This window comes from Dysidea avara, chromosome 2 (genome assembly GCF_963678975.1).
Source record: "Dysidea avara chromosome 2, odDysAvar1.4, whole genome shotgun sequence".
Taxonomy (NCBI): Eukaryota; Metazoa; Porifera; class Demospongiae; order Dictyoceratida; family Dysideidae; genus Dysidea; species Dysidea avara.
The window spans coordinates 31005449-31025444 of NC_089273.1; the positions used below are offsets into that span (position 1 = coordinate 31005449).

At 37.6% G+C, this 19996-nt stretch overlaps 1 protein-coding gene across 4 annotated transcripts in view; it reads left to right on the forward strand.

The window, feature by feature from the left end:
• Window positions 1-19996, forward strand: part of LOC136247059 (uncharacterized) — a 214554-nt gene that overhangs the window by 154403 nt on the left and 40155 nt on the right. For all 4 annotated transcript variants that reach the window (XM_066038662.1, XM_066038663.1, XM_066038664.1 and 1 more), the window contains 3 exons: window positions 17998-18264; window positions 18322-18576; window positions 18626-18901. In XM_066038662.1, coding sequence (XP_065894734.1) covers window positions 17998-18264; window positions 18322-18576; window positions 18626-18901 — 798 coding nt within the window. The remainder of the gene's footprint in view (window positions 1-17997; window positions 18265-18321; window positions 18577-18625; window positions 18902-19996) is intronic.

Sequence of the window (19996 nt, forward strand, 5' to 3'; positions counted from 1 at the left end):
TTCATTAACATTGACCAAACCCACATAAAGGTATGACACCACAAACATAGACAACAACTTTTTGAAACTTATGATGTCCATCACTGGAAAATATTAAAATAAAATATTAATATCTCAAGACACACGGTAGTGTGTCGTTTGGCCCAAGAAGCCGGCGTGCCACACCGTGAGTATATTTACAGGAAGAAAGTAAACGCGATTTTCACACCTTTGTAGCTCCGTGATTCCTTATCCGATTGAAACCAAAGTTGCTACAGAAGTGCCAGCTAAGTAGGGGAGTCCACATTCCAAATTTGAAGAAAATCATGCCAGCCATTTCCGAGATACAAGCGGCTAAAGTTTGGGTTTTTTTTCTTTGTTTTTTTCTTCTTCTACTTCTTCTTTTCGCACGCTTTGCAAAATCCGCCATACAACACAAATGCGTACTCCAATCGGGCTGAAATATGGCACACTTAAGGTTACGGGTTAGGCGCTTAATAATAGGTTATTATTTTTCGATGCGTGATAATGGTTGATGCAATATTGGCACGAAACTCAAGTAGGTGTTAGTGAGAAGGTTGTTAACTTTAAAGCATTGTATAGCCACATGATAATAGTGGAGGAATCGTACAAAGTGAGTGTTAATAATTTACTGCGGAAGGTAGTTAAGCGTAAAATTAAGTCCCCGCAATGTGGTTGAACCAGCGTTTAGCGCTACTGCTTAATGTGGTTATTATTATTCATCAAAAATAGCAGCTGTCAGCCAATTAGCACTAGTTTTTTATGGCAGTGTCAATGGGTGGTTATATTATCTAGGTCCTGTCGTGGAGACTTTGTGGGAAAACTGACTAGAAGCTGGTTAATTATCGTATCTTTCAAGGATAATGGCGATTAGTTCTGATACGGAAATACCGCGAGTGCACTACAGTGCTGTTACAATCGAATAACAACTCAATTCGTTCGTGACGACCTAGTAATCACTAAGTAATAGCTTATTAATGCTGAATATCATGGTCTGGCTTCCCATGAAACCTGGTTTTTGATGAATAGCAACTCAACAGTTTCGCTGTTTAGTGCCTGCATTTCTGTACAAGCGCATCCCTTGTTGAGTGTATCGCCGCTTTTGGTATTTCTTGTACGCCATGTTATTTTAGTGTGTTCTTCCATGCAAAACGGTTAAAACAGACCTATAAGCAAAGCGCCTACAAAATTATTTAATAGGTAACCCGTTACCTTAAAGGGCTCATTATGGCGAATGTCAGTACCAAGTTTGGTAGGAACCCGATAAACATTTATGGAGTTATGACCGATTATTTGCGTAAAATTAGGTCGAAGGTCTGTCACGCCCACAGGGTAAACCGCTTGAAGGAATGAGCTGAAAATTGCTATGTAGATGGAGTAACTATCGTAGGAGTGCCTTTTTGTGGTTTGAAAGGAATCCAGTTAAAGGCCATCGAGATATGACACAAAACCCAACCTGTGTCAAAATTACGCGATCGATTTTTATGAATAAAAAAACTATATTAGTTGTCACGCCCACCAGGCAAACCGTTTAGAGCGATGAGCTGAAAATGGGTGTGTAGCTGGAATAATTATCATAGAAAGTCCTTGCAGTGGTACAGAAGAATCGGAATGCAAACCACTGAGTTATGATTCCAAAGCCAACTACGTGTAGCATATGCGAGATCGAGATACTCTAATAGAACATTCACCCTAATAGAGCATTCTGCTACGTTTATAATTTACTCCATTATAGAATTATATTTCATTGCAAGTTATTCTGTAGGGAGTTCAGCTACAAACAAGTCATCCTGTAGTCAGATCAGCTAGAAGAAGGTGCCTAATAGCGAGTTCAGCTGCAAACAAATCACCCTGTAGAGAATTCAGCTACAAACAAATTGCCCTGTAGAGAGATCAGCTAGAAGAAGTTACCTTGTAGAGAGTTCAGTTACAAAGAAACTATCGTGTAGAGAGTTCAGCTACAAACAAATCACCCAGTAGAAAGTTCCACCATGAACAGATCACCCTGTAGAGAGTTCAGTTAGAAACAAGTCATCCTGTAGAGAGATCAGCTAGAAGAAGTCACTTTGTAGAGAGTTCAGCTACAAAGAAACTACCATGTAAGAGAGTTCAGCTGCAAACAAATTACCTGTAAAGAGTTCAGTTAGAAAGAAGTCACTCTGTAGAGAGATCAGCTAGAAACAAGTCACCCTGTAGAGAGTTCAGCTAGAAGAATTATATTGTAGAGAGTTCAGCTACAAAGAAACTACCATGTAGAGAGTTCAGCTGCAAACAAATCGCCCTGTAGAGAATTCAGCTACAATCAAATCACCCTGTAGGAAGATCAGCTAGAAGAAGTTACCTTGTAGAGAGTTCAGCTACATACAAGTCATCCGGTAAAGTGATCAGCTAGAAGGATCACCTTGTAGAGAATTCAACTACAAAGAAATCGCCTTGCTTCATCTTTCTTCTTCCTGTAGTTAAGAAAAAAAATGGTAGGGTAAAAAGCCCTAAAGCCGGCCATAGGCCGGCTTTGGGGTATACAAATACAAAAAGAAGTGAAATCTAATCCAAAACAGCCAAGCTGTAAAAAAAGAGTGCGGCCCTGAGAAAGGCTATGGTGAAAAAAGATGTGAAATCCAAGGTGGCGGCCAAGAAATGGCTGTGATGGTAGGTTAATGGTAAAAAATTTATTAACAACAATTCAGGTGAATTTTGGTGCCGCTTGGTCTTGGCACAAAATTCACCTAAATTATTGTTATTAAAATTTTTACCATTAACCTACCATCATAGCCATTTCTTGGCCGCCACCTTGGATTTTACATCTTTTTTCACCATAGTCTTTCTGAGGGCCGCACTCTTTTTTTACAGCTTGGCTGTTTTGGATTAGATTTCACTTCTTTTTGTATTTGTATACCCCAAAGCCGGCCATAAAGCCGACCTATGGCCGGCTTTAGGGCTTTTTAACCTGTCATTTTTTCTTTACTACAGGAAGAGGAAAAGATGAAGCAGGGTGATTTCTTTGTAGCTAACCTCTCTGCAAGGTGATCCTTCTAGCTGATCTCTCTACCGGATGACTTGTTTGTAGCTGAACTCTCTACAGGGTGATTTGTTTGTAGCTGAACTCTCTACAAGGTAACTTCTTCTAGCTGATCTTTCTACAGGGTGATTTGTTTGTAGCTGAATTCTCTACAGGGCGATTTGTTTGCAGCTAAACTGCTACAATGTAACTTCTTCTAGCTGAACTCTCTACGGGTGGCTTGTTTCTAGCTGATCTCTCTACAGGGTGACTTGTTTCTAGCTGAACTCTCTACAGGGTGATTTGTTTGCAGCTGAACTCTCTACAAGGTAACTTCTTCTAGCTGATCTTTCTACAAGGTGATTTGTTTGTAGCTGAATTCTCTACAGGGCAATTTATTTGCAGCTGAACTCTCTACATGGTAGTTTCTTTGTAGCTGAACTCTCTACAATGTGACTTCTTCTAGCTGAACTCTCTACAGGGTGACTTGTTTCTAGCTGATCTTTCTACAAGGTGATTTGTCTGTAGCTGAATTCTCTACAGGGCAATTTGTTTGCTGCTGAACTCTCTACATGGTAGTTTCTTTGTAGCTGAACTCTCTACAGTGTAACTTCTTCTAGCTGAACTCTCTACAGGGTGACTTGTTTCTAGCTGAACTCTCTACAGGGTGATTTGTTTGTAGCTGAACTCTCTACAAGGTAACTTCTTCTAGCTGAACTTTCTACAGGGTGATTTGTTTGTAGCTGAATTGTCTACAGGGCAATTTGTTTGCAGTTGAACTCTGTACATGGTAGTTTCTTTGTAGCTGAACTCTTTATAATGTAACTTCTTCTAGCTGAACTCTCTACATGGTGACTTGTTTGTAGCTGAACCCTCTACAAGGTGATTTGTTTGTAGCTGAACTCTCTACAAGGTAACTTCTTCTAGCTGATCTTTCTACAAGGTGATTTGTCTGTAGCTGAATTCTCTACAGGGCAATTTGTTTGCTGCTGAACTCTGTACATGGTAGTTTCTTTGTAGCTGAACTCTCTACAATGTAACTTCTTCTAGCTGAACTCTCTACCGGTGACTTGTTTCTAGCTGATCTCTCTACAGGGTGACTCGTTTCTAGCTGAACTCTCTACAGGGTGATTTGTTTGTAGCTGAATTCTCTACAAGGTAACTTCTTCTAGCTGATCTTTCTACAGGGTGATTTGCTTGTCTCTACAGGGCAATTTGTTTGCAGCTGAACTCTCTACATGAACTCTCTACAAAGTAACTTCTTCTAGCTGAACTCTCTACAGGGTGACTTGTTTGTAGCTGAACCCTCTACAGGGTGATTTGTTTGTTGCTAAACTCTCTACAAGGTAACTTCTTCTAGCTGATCTTTCTACAAGGTGATTTGTCTGTAGCTGAATTCTCTACAGGGCAATTTGTTTACTGCTGAACTCTCTACATGGTAGTTTCTTTGTAGCTGAACTCTCTACAATGTAACTTCTTCTAGCTGAACTCTCTACAGGGTGACTTGTTTCTAGCTGAACTCTCTACAGGGTGATTTGTTTGTAGCTGAACTCTCTACAAGGTAACTTCTTCTAGCTGAACTTTCTACAGGGTGACTTGTTTGTAGCTGAATTGTCTACAGGGCAATTTTTTTGCAGTTGAACTCTGTACATGGTAGTTTCTTTGTAGCTGAACTCTCTACAATGTAACTTCTTCTAGCTGAACTCTCTACAGGGTGACTTGTTTCTAGCTGATCTCTCTACAATGTAACTTCTTCTAGCTGAACTCTCTACAGGGTGACTTGTTTGTAGCTGAACCCTCTACAGGGTGATTTGTTTGCAGCTGAACTCTCTACATGGTAGTTTCTTTGTAACTGAACTCTCTACAATGTAACTTCTTCTAGCTGAACTCTCTACAGGATGACTTGTTTCTAGCTGATCTCTGTACAGGGTGACTTGTTCCTAGCTGAACTCTCTACAGGTGATTTGTTTGCAGCTGAACTCTCTTACATGGTGGTTTCTTTGTAGCTGAACTCTCTACAAAGTGACTTCTTCTAGCTGATCTATCTACAGGATGACTTGTTTCTAACTGAACTCTCTACAGTGTGATCTGTTCATAGCGGAACTTTCTACTGGGTGATTTGTTTGCAGCTAAACTCTTTGCATGATTGTTTCTTTGTAACTGAACTCTCTACAAGGTAACTTCTTCTAGCTGATCTCTCTACAGGGCAATTTGTTTGTAACTGAATTCTCTACAGAGTGATTTATTTGAGCTGAACTCTCTACATGATGGCTTCTTTGTAGCTGAACTCTCTATTAGGTACCTTCTTCTAGCTGATCTGACTACAGGGTGACTTGTTTGTAGCTGAATGCCCTACAGAATAACTTGCAATGTAATATAACTGAGTAAATTATACATGCAGCTGAATGCTTTATTAGGGTGACTGTTCTATTAGAGTATCTCGATCTCGTATTTGCTGCACGTAGTTGCCTTTCGAATCATAACTCAGTGATTTGTAATCCGATTCTTCTGTACTACTGCAAGAACTTTCTATGATGATTATTCCAGCTACATATTGATTTTCAGCTCGTTGCTCTAAGCGGTTTGCCTGGTAGACACGAAAACTATTAGTTTTTTTATTCATAAAAATCGATCGCGTAATTTTGACACAGGTTGGGTTTTGTGTCATATCTCCATGGTCTTTATCCCGATTCCTTTCAAACCACAAAAAGGCACTCCTACGATGGTTGCTCCATCTACATATCAATTTGCAACTAATTCTTCCAAGGCGTTTACCCTGTAGGCGTGACAGACCTTCGACCTTATTTTACGCAAATAATCGGTCATAACTCCGTGAATATTCATCGGATTCCTACCAAAGTTGGTACGGAGATCCGCCTTAATGAGCCCTTTACGTGTGCCATATTTCAGCCCAATCCGAGCACGCATTCGTGTTTTATGGCGAATTTTGCGAAATGAAGAAGATGAAGAAGAAGAAAAAAACGAAGAAATTAAAACGAAATTTTGTTCGCTCGTATCTCGGAAATGGCTGGAGCGATTTTCTTCAAATTTGGTATGTAGACTCCCGTAACTGGGCGGCACGTCTCTAGCAAATTTGGTTCCAATCGGATAAGGAATCACAGAGCTACATAGGTGTGAAAATTGCGTTTTCTTTCTTCCTGTTAATATACTCACGGTGTGGCGCGCCGGCTTCTTGGGCCGCACGACACACTATCGTGTGTCTTGATACTAGTATATTAAAAATTATAAATTTAAAAATGAAGTAGGGTTCCAAGCAAAGTAGTGAAACAAGAGATGAACAATGGTAGCTATTACAGCATAGCCCAGTGGGACTTAACACTGAGCTATGCTGTAATAGCTACCATTGCTTCATCTTTTGTTTCACTACCTTTTATCACATGGAAACCTACTTCATTTTTAAATTTATAATGTTTAATATATATATATATATTAAACATTATATATATATTAAAATTTATAATGTTTAATATATATATATACTAGTTTGTATAGTTGCTTTTTTTGTTAAAGCATACAGCTAGCTATAAATATGTGACTGTTTTATTAGGGTGACTGCTGTATTAGAGTATCTTGAGTCAGCCTGCAAAGATTAGTGCTTATTTGTTATTATTATTTGTTCTTACTGTGCAGAAATCACAAATGATTATAACACACAGATATAATTACTTAAGTCGTTACAAAAATTATCCAGGGAAGGGGAATTAACTATATAGAGGGGAAAGGGGTTCCAAAGTTTAATTACAGAGGGGGAAAAGGGGAATTATTTTAAATTTTTATGGGTATAATTTCGTGGTTTAATCTCAACGAGCCAGTTTATTTCTTGAGGATCCGTGGGGAGCAAAATTCAAGCTTTGAGGTCGCGTTTAAGGTTTACAACTTATTAACAGCTTTGGCTAGCTACTCCATTTATACTGGCATACTTATCTGGGACTAAGCAAACCATTTTGTGGAGTTGACTCACCACAAAAGAATCTTACCTGCTGGAATCAGAGGAAACGGACAAGTCCATCAGTACATAGCTATTCACATGGTGAACAGGTGCATGTGTCGTCATCAGCATATCTATAGTAGCGCATAAGGAAAGTGTACTGGTTGAAGTGGTTAATAGGTCTACTTGAGCTGACACATGAGTTTCAAAATGGATTAATTTTTGTGGATCAGCTTTATGTGGATTAATTTTCGTGGATCAGCTGCAAACCATGAAATCCACAAAAATTTATACACCACGAAAATTTAGACACCACGAACATTTCTACGCTTTTGGTATTCTAGAGCAAGCAGCTTTGGGCTTCTTTTTACCTGTCTTTTTTCTTTACTACAGGAAGGAGAAAGGAGATCTATAGCAGTGGATTTGAGCGAATGTTTTATAATTGTAATCTGCTGAGTAAAACCCAGTCATTTTTTTGCACATTCCTCGAATTCCATAACATTATCTATAGTAACAATGGAGTGGACAGTCAAAGTTTCAGCCTTTATGATAAATGGTCTTAGAGTTATAGTGCTAGACAGTTGGAACAAGCAATTTGTACAGCAACTATACAGCAATTAAACTACAGGTTCTTATTTTTTCGATCATAACTCACAACTGAAACAAGCTATGAAGATGAGGTGGCTCAGTCTGTGGAACATTGATCAATGTATAATATTTTCCCTGTATGTCTCCATGCAGAGAAAGAAGAAGGCAATGAAATGATGACGGTAAACTATTTCTACCACATCCTAAATAAGCACCATAACTCAAATGCTGTATGGTTCATGAGCACTAAACAAAGATTTCTTACTCCCCATGAACAGGGAAGTCTGATAGGTTTTATTGATTTGAGATTTGTTTTGGTTTATACCAAAGCAATTAAAATATGCATAAATTTTATTTTGTAGCATGCGTATTTATACCCAGTTTATTTCAATATGTGTTAACTTATAGCAAAATAAATTTTGCAAAAATGGCCAGTTTTCACTCAGTGGGCACAATTATACATTTTTTAAATATAAAGCAGTCTAACAGTATGTACCTCTGTAATGTTTCCAACTTATTACAATTTTAGACAGTTTTCAGGCCTCGTAGACTACCAGGAATGGCCTATCCCTTCAGTTGGAAAGGGGGCGTATCCCCCAACATATGCGAACAAAATGAAGAGCAGCTTTGGGGCTTTGTCGAGAGAATTTATGGCAAAAACACTATAGTCAAACTATAAAACAGTTTTATCTTCCTTCTTTTTCAGTAAAGAAAAAGACTAGTAAATGAAGCTCCAAAGCTGGCCACAGGCTGGCTTTGGAGTACATGCAAAAATGATATCTATATCAAAACAACCAAGCTGTGAAAAAGGGAGTGACCTCCAAAATACCATTGTGAAAAAAGATGTAAAATCCAAGGTGGCAGCCAAGAATTGGCTATGATAGTAGCAAATATTTTATACGGATGAATTTGCTCCCAAATTGTAGTGAAACTTGGAGAAGGCAACACAAATTCATTTGAATTGTTATTATTAAAATTTTAGCCTCTGACCTACCAATCAACCATCACAGCCATTTCTTCACCATCACCTTAGATTTCACATACTGGCTTTTGGAGGTTGCACCTTGTTTTCACAATTTGGCTGTTTTACTATAGATTGATTTATTTTAACCTCTTAAAACTCGGCAAAGCCATTTTTCCAACAAAAACACATATAAAACGTGTACAGTTACAGAGAAAAGCAGGACAACGCAATTTACACACAGAGTTTAAGCTTACAAATTTGATAGTACAAAGTTCTAGTACCAATGATCTTCGTATTTATTAATTTCCTTTAGCTCTACTGGAAGAGATTCCAAATTTGAATGGCTTGATGTCTTGAGTAACGACCACTGGTGGAATTTGCAAATAAAATACAAAGGAGTTCTGATGCTGATTTTAAAATATTATAGACACACGATAGATCTAATCAAAATCAGCGAAACTGTAAAAAAAGAGTGTAGCCTCCAAAAATCCATAGTGAAAAAAGATGTGATATCCAAGGTGGCGGCCAAGAAATGGCTGTGATGGTAGATTAATGACAAAAATTTAAATGATAATTGAAGTGAATTTGTGTTGCCTCCTCCAAGTTTTACTAGGATTCAGTATTAAATTCGCTTAAATTGTTGTTGTTGTTGTTGTTTTTGTTTTTTTTTTTAAATTAAATTTGCTAAACAAGTTCCCCTTAAAGATTTAGTTCCAAAACATCACCTTGTAGAGAGCACAGCCATAAAAACAAGTGAGATGCACTGACTGTACATAGCACATATGCAGCAGAATTCAACAAGTTGAGAGAATTTCATCTAGTAAAGGTAGACATAGTACTCTGTAATAAGGTCAAGGTTAAGCTTATGGCTGAACCCTGGGTGTCTTTTGTTTGCATCTGAACTAATTACAGGGTGACTTGTTTGTATCTGAACTCTCTCCACAGGTTGATTTGTTTGTGGCTGAGCTCCCTAGTGGATGACTTTGTTTATTGTTGAATGGGTGAATTATTTGTTACGAACAAGGTGACTTTTTGTAGCTGAATTATTTACAGGGTGCAGCCAAGTACAACTAATGTGGACGTGTGAAAGACAAGTGTGTATTTTGCAGGAACCAAGAAAATAATGCTTTCACACTTTCATAGCTCTATAGTGCCTGAACAGAAATTAATCAGTTTTGCTGTGGAAACTCCTTTGGGGTAGGGTACCTTGTATTCCAAATTTGAGTTGAATCCACCCAGCCATCACTGAGATATGTGCCTTCAAAGTTTGTCTTATTTTCTTCGTATTTTCCTTCATGTGCTTCTTCTTTTTTTTCTTTTTGCTCCACTTGCTATAACTCGTGCATGCTTTAGTCGATTGATTTCAAATTTAGAGGGCAGTAAGTGCATCATGCACACAATTACAGTCTAATTTTCGTAGAGATCGACCTAAGAAAAATGCAATTATGTGCAATTTTGAAAATTTCAAAAGCAATTAATTTTGTCGTCACGCCTACAGGGTAATCCACTTGACAGAATAACTTGAAAATTGGTCTTGCATGAAGTTACTATCATAGTGCAAACTTTTTGTGGTTTGAAAGTACTTAGAGTATTAACTTACAGGTTTTTGCAATTGAATTCATCACCTTTGCGATTGAATTCATCCTGTTTGCAATTGAATTTGTCAGTTTTGCAATAGAATTTGTCCCATTTGCAATTGAATTTTTCCATTTTGCAATTGAATTTGTTGGTTTTGCAGTTGAATTTGTCGGTTTTGCAGTAGAATTCGTCGCGTTTGCATTACAATTCGTCATAAACTAAACACCTCCAAGAAACTAACTGTTCATTAAGAGATGAATTATTTACGCAATGGAGAGTTACACTTGAGACACTAGAAGGTAATTGGAGCTGGTAGTACGCGAAGCTAATAGCTATCTGACAAGTTAATTAGCTTGCTCGCGAATGACCACAACCATCGTGAATGGTGTAGTAGAATTTGGTATGTTGTTAGATAGGCTGTAGAGGAAGAATTATTGCCTTATAAAGAGTTGTTTACTACTGTTGTACTTGAACAAGTTCTTGTAGCAGTTGCTACACCATGTTTTCATGTTTTCTCTAGCTGCCATTCTTGTACAGATAAATTTAACTGCAAAAGCAATGAGTTCTACTGCATAACTAACAAATTCAATTGCAAACGGGACTAATTCAATTGCATAAGCGACGAACTCTATTGCAAACAGGATGAATTCAATTGCAATAACCTGTAGAAGACATACGTAAAACAAAACCAAACATGTGAAAAAGCGTGATTGAGATACTCTAATAGAACAGTCACAGAAAAGTTTTTTTTTTTAAAAACATTACAAAAAATTTGTCCTAGTTTCAAACCTGCAACCTTCTAACCTATACAACCAAGCCATTACCACTCTGCCACTACTGTCAAGTTGCTTATTTCTACCATACAAATGAAATTTCCGGTTTAGTACACTAGAATGATAACTCATAGATCTATCAGTGAAATTCTAGAACATTCTATATGTGTTGTATTGAAGTGCTCAGAAAAAAAAAGTGTGATCTATTAGAATAGCTACTACAAAAATTATGAAAATAGTGTGTCTTGTGGCCAAGTACAGAAGGTGAGGGTGGGCGACATACTCATTTATGGAACCAAGAAAATGCCGTTTTCATGTATTCGTAGCTCGTGTATTCGTAGCTAACAGATATTAAAAAGAAGTGATATCCACACAAAAACAGCCTAGCTGTGAAAAATGGTGCATCCTTAAATTAATGCTGAGTTAAAAAGGTTGTGAAGTCAAAAGTGGTGGCCTGCAATGATGTAAATGCTAATAAATGATATTGGCTGTGCATTGTTAAAATTTATTAGCATTTACATCATTGCAGCCATTTCTTGGCTACCAGTTTTGAGATTTCACACTTTTTTAACCCAGGAATTATACGGCCGCATCATTTTTCACAGCTTAGCTGTTTTTGTGCAGATATATGTAAAATATTTTGCTATCAGTGACCGAAAAATGGTTTCAATTTCTATAGAGGGTATATGTGACCGAAGTTTGGAAAACCGTCGATATACGCACAACAGTACTTATGTAATAAAACGCATTTAAAAACTATGGGTAAAAAATGCAAGCTCCAGAAAAAAAAATTATGCAAGTTTTTATCGCCTCGTTGGTGGGCGACTTGAGCCGCCAATGGATAAATCCTGGGCATCATAGTGTTCGCCTGTCCATAGGGATACAAAAATGTTTGTTTCATCTCCATACACGAAAAGATTCCAAAGTTACAGACATTTGTTTATGTTGCGGTGACAAAAGAATTTATTGACGATCGTTTTTCAGTGAATTTGCCTTCCTTCTCGAACAAAGAAGTATGCCTGGGGAATAAACTATACCTTGGTGGATGCATAAATTCATGGCGAATGCAATGCGCCAAGATTCAATTCTGTATGTCGTTGTATCAGTAAGTTATGATGGTTTATGTAAGCGCCTGTAGATTCTTTTCTCGATAGCTTCTGTACATATCAAATTATTTGCTCGTCCGGCTGTCTAGTGTTGTATTTCCAACACTGCTTAACTTAGGAAGCTGAAACTTGGCTAATCCATTCTTCTGTCCCTGTAGAAAACAAAGAACAAATAAAATGCATTTTGAAAATTGTGCGGATATTGACGGTTTTCTAAAATTAGGTCACATATATACTTTACAACATTTTGTGGCATTATTGGACAGTGGGCATATTCTATTTCTTCATCTTTTCATGCCCACTAGTAGATTTTATGCTTTTACAAGAAATACACCAGTGCTAAAGTATAGAAACGTGTAAGCAAATACCTTGCATGTATACAGTTTTTTTTTGTATTTCAAGACACATTGTATTGTAGCTCCTACAAGAAGGATATGCATGGATTAAAGTGAAAAATGAAATAATAAGAAGCAACACCCTGACCATCCCTATGTGACTAGTACTGCAAATATAGGGCATGTGAGCACATAAAATTTGCCTTTTTTCAAACTTTGATGCATCATAATTTTGTGTTCGATTCTTCCTTTGTTATAAAATTTTCACCACTTTTAAACATTTAGTTGGCTTTCCACTACAAGTTACATAGTGAAAATATTCTATCTCAGTACTGATATATGAGATGTTATGTGGTAGGGAGTTCCTTTCTCTATGTTATATGGGCACATAAAGCATAGCAGAATTGTTTTTTGTGCACCCATATGCATAAGGCAGAGAAAGAAATACCCTTCATTATTTAGGATGGTATATTTGTGTGGGCTACCTAAACTATATCAGATAGAACAAAGTCACCCTGTAGAGAGCTCAGCTAAATACAAGTGACTAGTAGAAAAATCAGCCACATGTCTAATCACCTAGTAGAAAGGTCAGCTTGAAACATATTGCCCCATAGAAGGATCAAATAGAACCAAGTTCGCTATAGAGAGTTCAGCTAGAAACATGGCACCTTATAGAGGGTTCACCTACTAGTAAACTACCCTGTATAAAGTTCAGCTACGTATCTTGCAATTCTTTCTGTAGAGTTTAGTTAAGTTACAAGCCACTCTGTGGCGAGTTGAACTACTTACAAACTATTCACCATGTAGTCTAAAAGTACAGCTACATTATGATCCTCCATGTAAAAAATTCAGCTGTATACACATTTCCGTGTACAGTATTTGCATTGAGTTAATTAATCAGCACAATTGTAATATTGTTAAATGTGCATTTATAGCTGGACAGTTAAAATCAATCTGTCCTTAATCAAGACACACGGTAGTGTGTCGTGCGGCCCAAGAAGCCGGCGCGCCACACCGTGAGTATATTGACAGAAAGAACGAAAACGTCATTTTCACACCTTTGTATCTCGGTGATCACTTATCTGATTGGAACCAAATTTGCTACACAGTTGCCCGCCAGCCAAGGGAGTCTACATTCCAAATTTGAAGGAAATCGCTCCAGCCATTTCCGAGATACGAGCTGCCAAAGTTTCGATTTTTTTTCTTCGTTTTTTTTTCTTCTTCTTCGTCTTTTCGCACACTTGCAAAAATTGCTATAACAAGCAAACGCGTACTCCGATCGCCTTGAAATTTGGCACACAGAAAGGGAGTCCAAAGGCGAATCCTAGCATCAAATTTGGTACAAATCCGATGAATGGTTCAGGAGTTATGACCGATTATTCGCGTAAAACAAGATCGATTTGTTGTCACGCCTACAGGGTAAACCGCTTCATGGAATGAGTTGAAAATTGCTATGTAGATGGAGTAACCATCGTAGGAGTGCCTTTTGGTGGTTTGAAAGGAATCGAGATAAAGACCACGGAGATATGACACAAAACCCAACCTGTGTCACAATTACGCGATCGATTTTTATGAATAAAAAAGTATTAGTTTTCACGCCTACTAGGCAAACCGCTTAGAGCAATGAGCTGAAAATCGGTGTATAGCTGGAATAATCTTCATAGAAAGTCCTTGCAGTAGTACAGAAGAATCGGATTACAAACCACTGAGTTATGATTCGAAAGCCAACTCCGTGTAGCAAATGCGAGATCGAGATACTCTAATAGAACAGTCACCCTAATAGAGCATTCGGCTAATTTATTTACTCCATTATAGAATTCTATTACATCACAAGTTATTCTGTAGGGAGTTCAGCTGCAAACAGTTAATCTTATAGACAGTTCAGCAAGAAGACAGTCACCATGTGGAGAGTTAAGCAAATATACCACTATAGAGATTCAGAACATTACAAGTCACACTGAAGAAAGTTCAGCTATAAACAAGTCATGCACTGTGTAGAGAATTCAGCTACAATTAAGTCACTCTCTAGAGAATTCAGTTACACAGAATTCTACTACACACAAGTCACTGTGGAGAGAGTTCAGCTACAAACAAATTACCCTTTAGAGTGATCAGCTACAAACAAAACACTTTGCAAGGTGTTCAACTGCAACAAATCAATTACCTTTAGTGCGATCAGCAATGAACAAATCAACACAAATCTACCTGTAGAGAGATCAGCTAGAAACAAATCACCCTGAAGAGAGTTCAGCTACAAAAAATCACCCTGTAGAGACATCAGCTAGAAACTAGACACAATGTAAGGAGTTCAGCTACAAGCAATCACCCTGTAGAGAGTTCAGCTAAAACAAATCAGCCTGCAGAGAGATCAGCTACAAACAAATCACCTTATAGAGAGTTCAGCTACAAACAGATTACCTGTAGAGAGATCGGCTACAAACAAATCAACCTGCAGAGAGATCAGCTATATACACACAAATCAACTTGTAGAGAGATCAGCTACAAACAAATCACCCTGTAGAGAGATCAGCTAGAAACTACACACAATGTAAGGAGTTCAGCTACAAACAAATCACCCTGTAGAGAGATCAGCTACAAACTAGACACAAAGTAAGGAGTTCAGCTACAAGCAAATTACCCTGTAGAGAGTTCATCTACAAACAAATCAACCTGTAGAGCAATCAGCTAGAAACAAATCACCCTGAAGAGAGGTCAGCTACAAAAAATCACCCTGTAGAGAGATCAGCTAGAAACAAATCACCCTGAAGAGAGGTCAGCTACAAAAAAAATCACCCAGTAGAGAGATCAGCTACAAACAAATTGCCCTGTAGAGAGATCGGCTACAAACAAATCAACCTGCAGAGAGATTAGCTACACACAAATCAACTTGTAGAGAGTTCAGCTACAAACAAATCACCCTGTAGAGAGATCGGCTACAAACAAATCAGCCTGCAGAGAGATCAATTACAAACAAATCACCTTATAGAGAGTTCAGCTACAAACAAATTACCCTATAGAGAGATCGGCTACAAACAAATCAACCTGCAGAGAGATCAGCTACACACAAATCAACTTGTAGAGCGATCAATTACAAACAAATCACCCTGTAGAGAGATCAGCTAGAAACTACACACGATGTAAGGAGTTCAGCTACAAATAAATCACCTTATAGAGAGTTCAGCTACAAACAAATCACTCTGTAGAGAGATCAGCTAGAAACTGGACACAATGTAAGGAGTTCAGTAACAAGCAAATCACCCTTTAGTGAGTTCAGCTACAAACAAATCAACCTGCAGTGAGATCACCTACAAAAAAGCACCTTGTACAGAGTTCAGCTACAAACAAATTACCCTGTATAGAGATCGGCTGCAAATTAATCAACCTGCAGAGAGATCAGCTACACACAAATCAACTTGTAGAGAGATCAGCTACAAACAAATCACCCTGTAGAGAGATCAGCTAGAAACTAGATACAATGCAAGGAGTTCAGCTACAAGCAAAATCACCTTTTAGTGAGTTCAGCTACAAACAAATCAACCTGCAGTGAGATCACCCACAAAAACGCACTTGTACAGAGTTCAGTTACAAACAAATCACCCTGTAGAGAGATCAGGTAGAAGAATTCACCTTGTAGAGAGTTCATTTACAAAGAAACCATCATATAGAGAGTTCAGCTACAAAGAAATTACCCCGTAGAGAGTTCAGCTAGAAGAAGTCACCTTGTAAAGAGTTTAGCTACAAAGAAACCATCATGTACAGAGTTCAGCTACAAAGAAACCACCTGTACAGAATTCAACTACAAACAAATCACCCTGTATAGAGATCAGATAGAAGAAGTTACCTTGTAGATAGTTCAGCTACAACAATTCACCCTGTAGAAAGATCATGCTAGAAGAAGTCACCTTGTAGAGTGTTCAGTTACAAAGAAACCATCATGTAGAGAGTTCAGCTGCAAACAAATCACTCTGTAGAGAGTTCAGCTACAAAGAAACCGCCATGTAGAGAGTTCAGCCTCATACAAACCACCTAGTAGAGAATTCAAATACAACAAATCACCCTGTAGAGAAGAAGTTACCTTGTAGAGAGTTCAGCTACAAAGAAACCACCATGTAGAGAGTTTAGCTGCAAACAATTCACCTGTAGAGAGTTCAGCTAGAAACAAATCACCCCGTAGAGAGATCAACTGGACGAAGTCACCTTGTAGAGAGTTCAGCTACAAAGAAACCATCATGTAGAGAATTCAGCTGCAAACAAATCACCCTGCAGAGAGTTCAGCTACAAAAAAATCACCCTGTAGAGAGTTCAGCTAGACGAAGTCACCTTATAGAGAGTTCAGCTACAAAGAAACCATCATGTAGAGAGTTCAGCTATAAAGACACCACCATGTAGAGAGTTTAGCTGCAAACAAATCACCTGTTACAGAGAGTTCAGCTACAAAGAAACCATCCTGTATATAGTTCAGCTACATTTCAAGTCACCCAGTAGAGAGATCAGCTGCAAAAAAAATCCTGTGGGGAATAATGAGCATGTAATAAATATATGTATATAATTTGTATAATTACTAATAAAATCAAAAATAATTGAAGTACTAAAATTCTTCTTTAAGTTCTTTTCTTCTTCCTGTGGTAAAGAAAAAAACACATGGGTTAAAATAGCCCCAAAGCCAGCCATAGGCCGGCTTTGCAGTATACAAATACAAAAAGAAGTGATATCTAATCAAAAACAGCCAAGCTGTAAAAAAAGGTGCAGCCCCCATAAAGGCCATGGTGAAAAAAGATGTGAAATCCAAGGTGGCGGCCAAGAAATGGCTGTGATGGTAGGTTAATGGTTACATTTTAATAACGGCAATTCATGTGAATTTTGTGCCGCTTGGTCTTGGCACCAAATTCACCTGAATTGTTGTTATTAAAATGTAACCATTAACCTACCATCACAGCCATTTCTTGGCCGCCACCTTGGATTTCACATCTCTAGGTTTTTTAGATGCCTCACCCTTTTTTACAGCTTTGCTGTTTTTATTAGATGATAATAACAATATTTTTGTTGGTGTACTGTATTTTGGGCTGAGGGAGATACATGAAAAGTATAAAAATTAAGTAACAAGAGGTAAACTCTAACGTATCTTGAACTTGGTTATATTGTTTATGTTTGCACAACACAAACCGCAAAGTAATTACAACACAACAAACACGAAAAAAATGATATAAACAGCATATACAAACAGTCAGGTGCAATAAAACATGTACAACAAAAACTATAGCAATCTATTAAATTGTGCAAGCATATACACACACAAGCACATCATGCCACATTCTTGAAATCACTCGACTGTCATCTTCAGCTATTATCAGAAACAATTCAAAGTATTCGAAAGTATTAGTATCAACTCAAAGAAGTACTTAACTTGACTCTGCTCTCAAGAATTGTTTTACCAAGTTATGTAACAAACCTGCATTGCTGCAGGAAGGATCTGGTTATCCCAGAAACGGGACCTGTGCATTTCAGTATAGGTGCATCATGTTAACAAATGTACAATACCAGTGTAAGCATGTCGTAATTGTGTTTTATTTGAGCAATCCACCATATGGCAGTTTCCACTGTGAATGGGTTAATAAGTATATGTGTAAACAAAGCTGATTTTTATAAGTGTTGTTATAATGCTATTAACTCGTCGACTGCTGATGCTGATGTAATATATCTGTTTAGTGAAATCCCCAAAGTTTGCAACCCAACCATTCTCACAAAGTGCTGATCTCCAACAACAAGTCCAACTCACATGTTCAGCTACTGGGTATAATGTGAATTACCAGTGGACAATTGGATCAGGATCATTTCCTAGTAAAGTTACTGGTATAAACACCAATACCCTGGTGATCCCAGATGTGAGATCATCTGATGATAACACCTACACTTGTACTATTAGTAATGATGGAGGTAGTGTCACATCAAATACAGCTAAACTAACAGTTACTGGTATGACTATTAAGTGTTACATGTTAACTATGTGATGATAAACACTTTGGTATACAGGTCTACCAGAGGTGACTGTGGATCCACCCAGTCGAAGCGTAGAGGTTACACAACCTGTCAAGTTCACTACCACAGAGAGTGGTGTAGGGAAGGAGAACTTCAGTTACCAGTGGAGACACAATGGAGAAGATATTAATGGAGAGACTAGTAATACTCTCACTATTGATAGTGTGACAAAGGATGATGGTGGAACCTATGAGTGTATGGTTAAGAATGAGTATGGAGATTATTGTACATCTAATGTTGCTAAACTAGGCAAGTATAACAGTAGAAGTATTTATGTATTTAGGTTTTCATATTCTAGGAGTGAAGCCTGTCATTATCACGAATCCTCTAAGCCATCAAGTTGTTAACCTAAACAGTAATTTGGATTATTTGTCACTAACTTGTACAGCAACAGAAGCTATATCATATTATTGGGAGAAGGAGAATGCTGTTATTCCACATAAGGCTGCTGGAGTTAATACCAACACTCTCACTATTTTTAACCTTTCACTAGAAGATGCTGGTAACTACCGATGTATAGTGAGTAATGACAGTGATCTTACCTTCTCTAAATGGGCAACAATTACTGTCAAGGGTTAGTTCTTATAGTATTTTAATATAATCATAGTTTTCGTTTAAGAAACTACCTTGTAATAATTTTTATATGTGCAAGAAAAAGTTTATCATAATAATCATAATATTATACAAGTGTTTGAAATTATAGATCTACCTTTTTTATTCACTTTAATAAACTATGTGCTTACTGTAAGTATGTGCCTGCTTTTGGGAACATGGAGCATGAGCATATTATTTGCATATTTCAATGTCAAGATGTTTAGTCCTTATTTCTGGAACATTTCCTTCCTTTTCCATGTTTAGTCTAGACATATCAATTTCCTGTATCCTGTTATGGAATTAGGGGTAGGTATATACGTAGTTGCATGACTTCCTTCATTTTATTTTTATGATAAGTTTTCCTTGTACTTGTTTGTTTAACATTTTTATACCTGGTGAGCCTGAGCACACTGCATCAAAACAAAGGATGGGACCAGACTTATTATACACATGCCCCAAATCTCAGTTACTGACAAATTTGTTTTCAGCTACCACACAGCCTGTTACATAGTGTGACAAATAAGAATCACTATAAGAATCACCTCTATAATCAATCCAGTCACTACGGAAAGCTTGGACAATTCTCATTACAAAGGTAAGAAAATCATGATGTGTTACCATAAATTGACACCTTGATTTGTTAGCAAAAAATGAGGGTAAGGCACAAAGCTAAGTATATCACACATACAATGTACGTACGTACCTAAAGGCACCTCTGATCGAACAATAAAATAATCAAGCCTTTAGCTTTAGCCATTATTGAGTTACACTTGATTGAATGCATCGGACAGTCAGTCAAATAGTCAGTCAGTCGAAAATTCTACCAAATAATTTTCTTGTAAAATTTTGTAGTAACTTACTGGAAGGATTTCAGGTCATACTGCATACTGAAGGTACTTCAGGATTGGTTATTCCTAACCAATGCTGCCAAGGTGCCATGCAGTTAGTGTTACACTGGTTTCAGGTCAAATGTTCTGTGAGAAAATGATCCCTAGTATATACTATTGTATTGCATGATATATATATAGATAAAGGATTAATTTTGGACAAAAAATCAAAGTTTGTCATGAGGTAA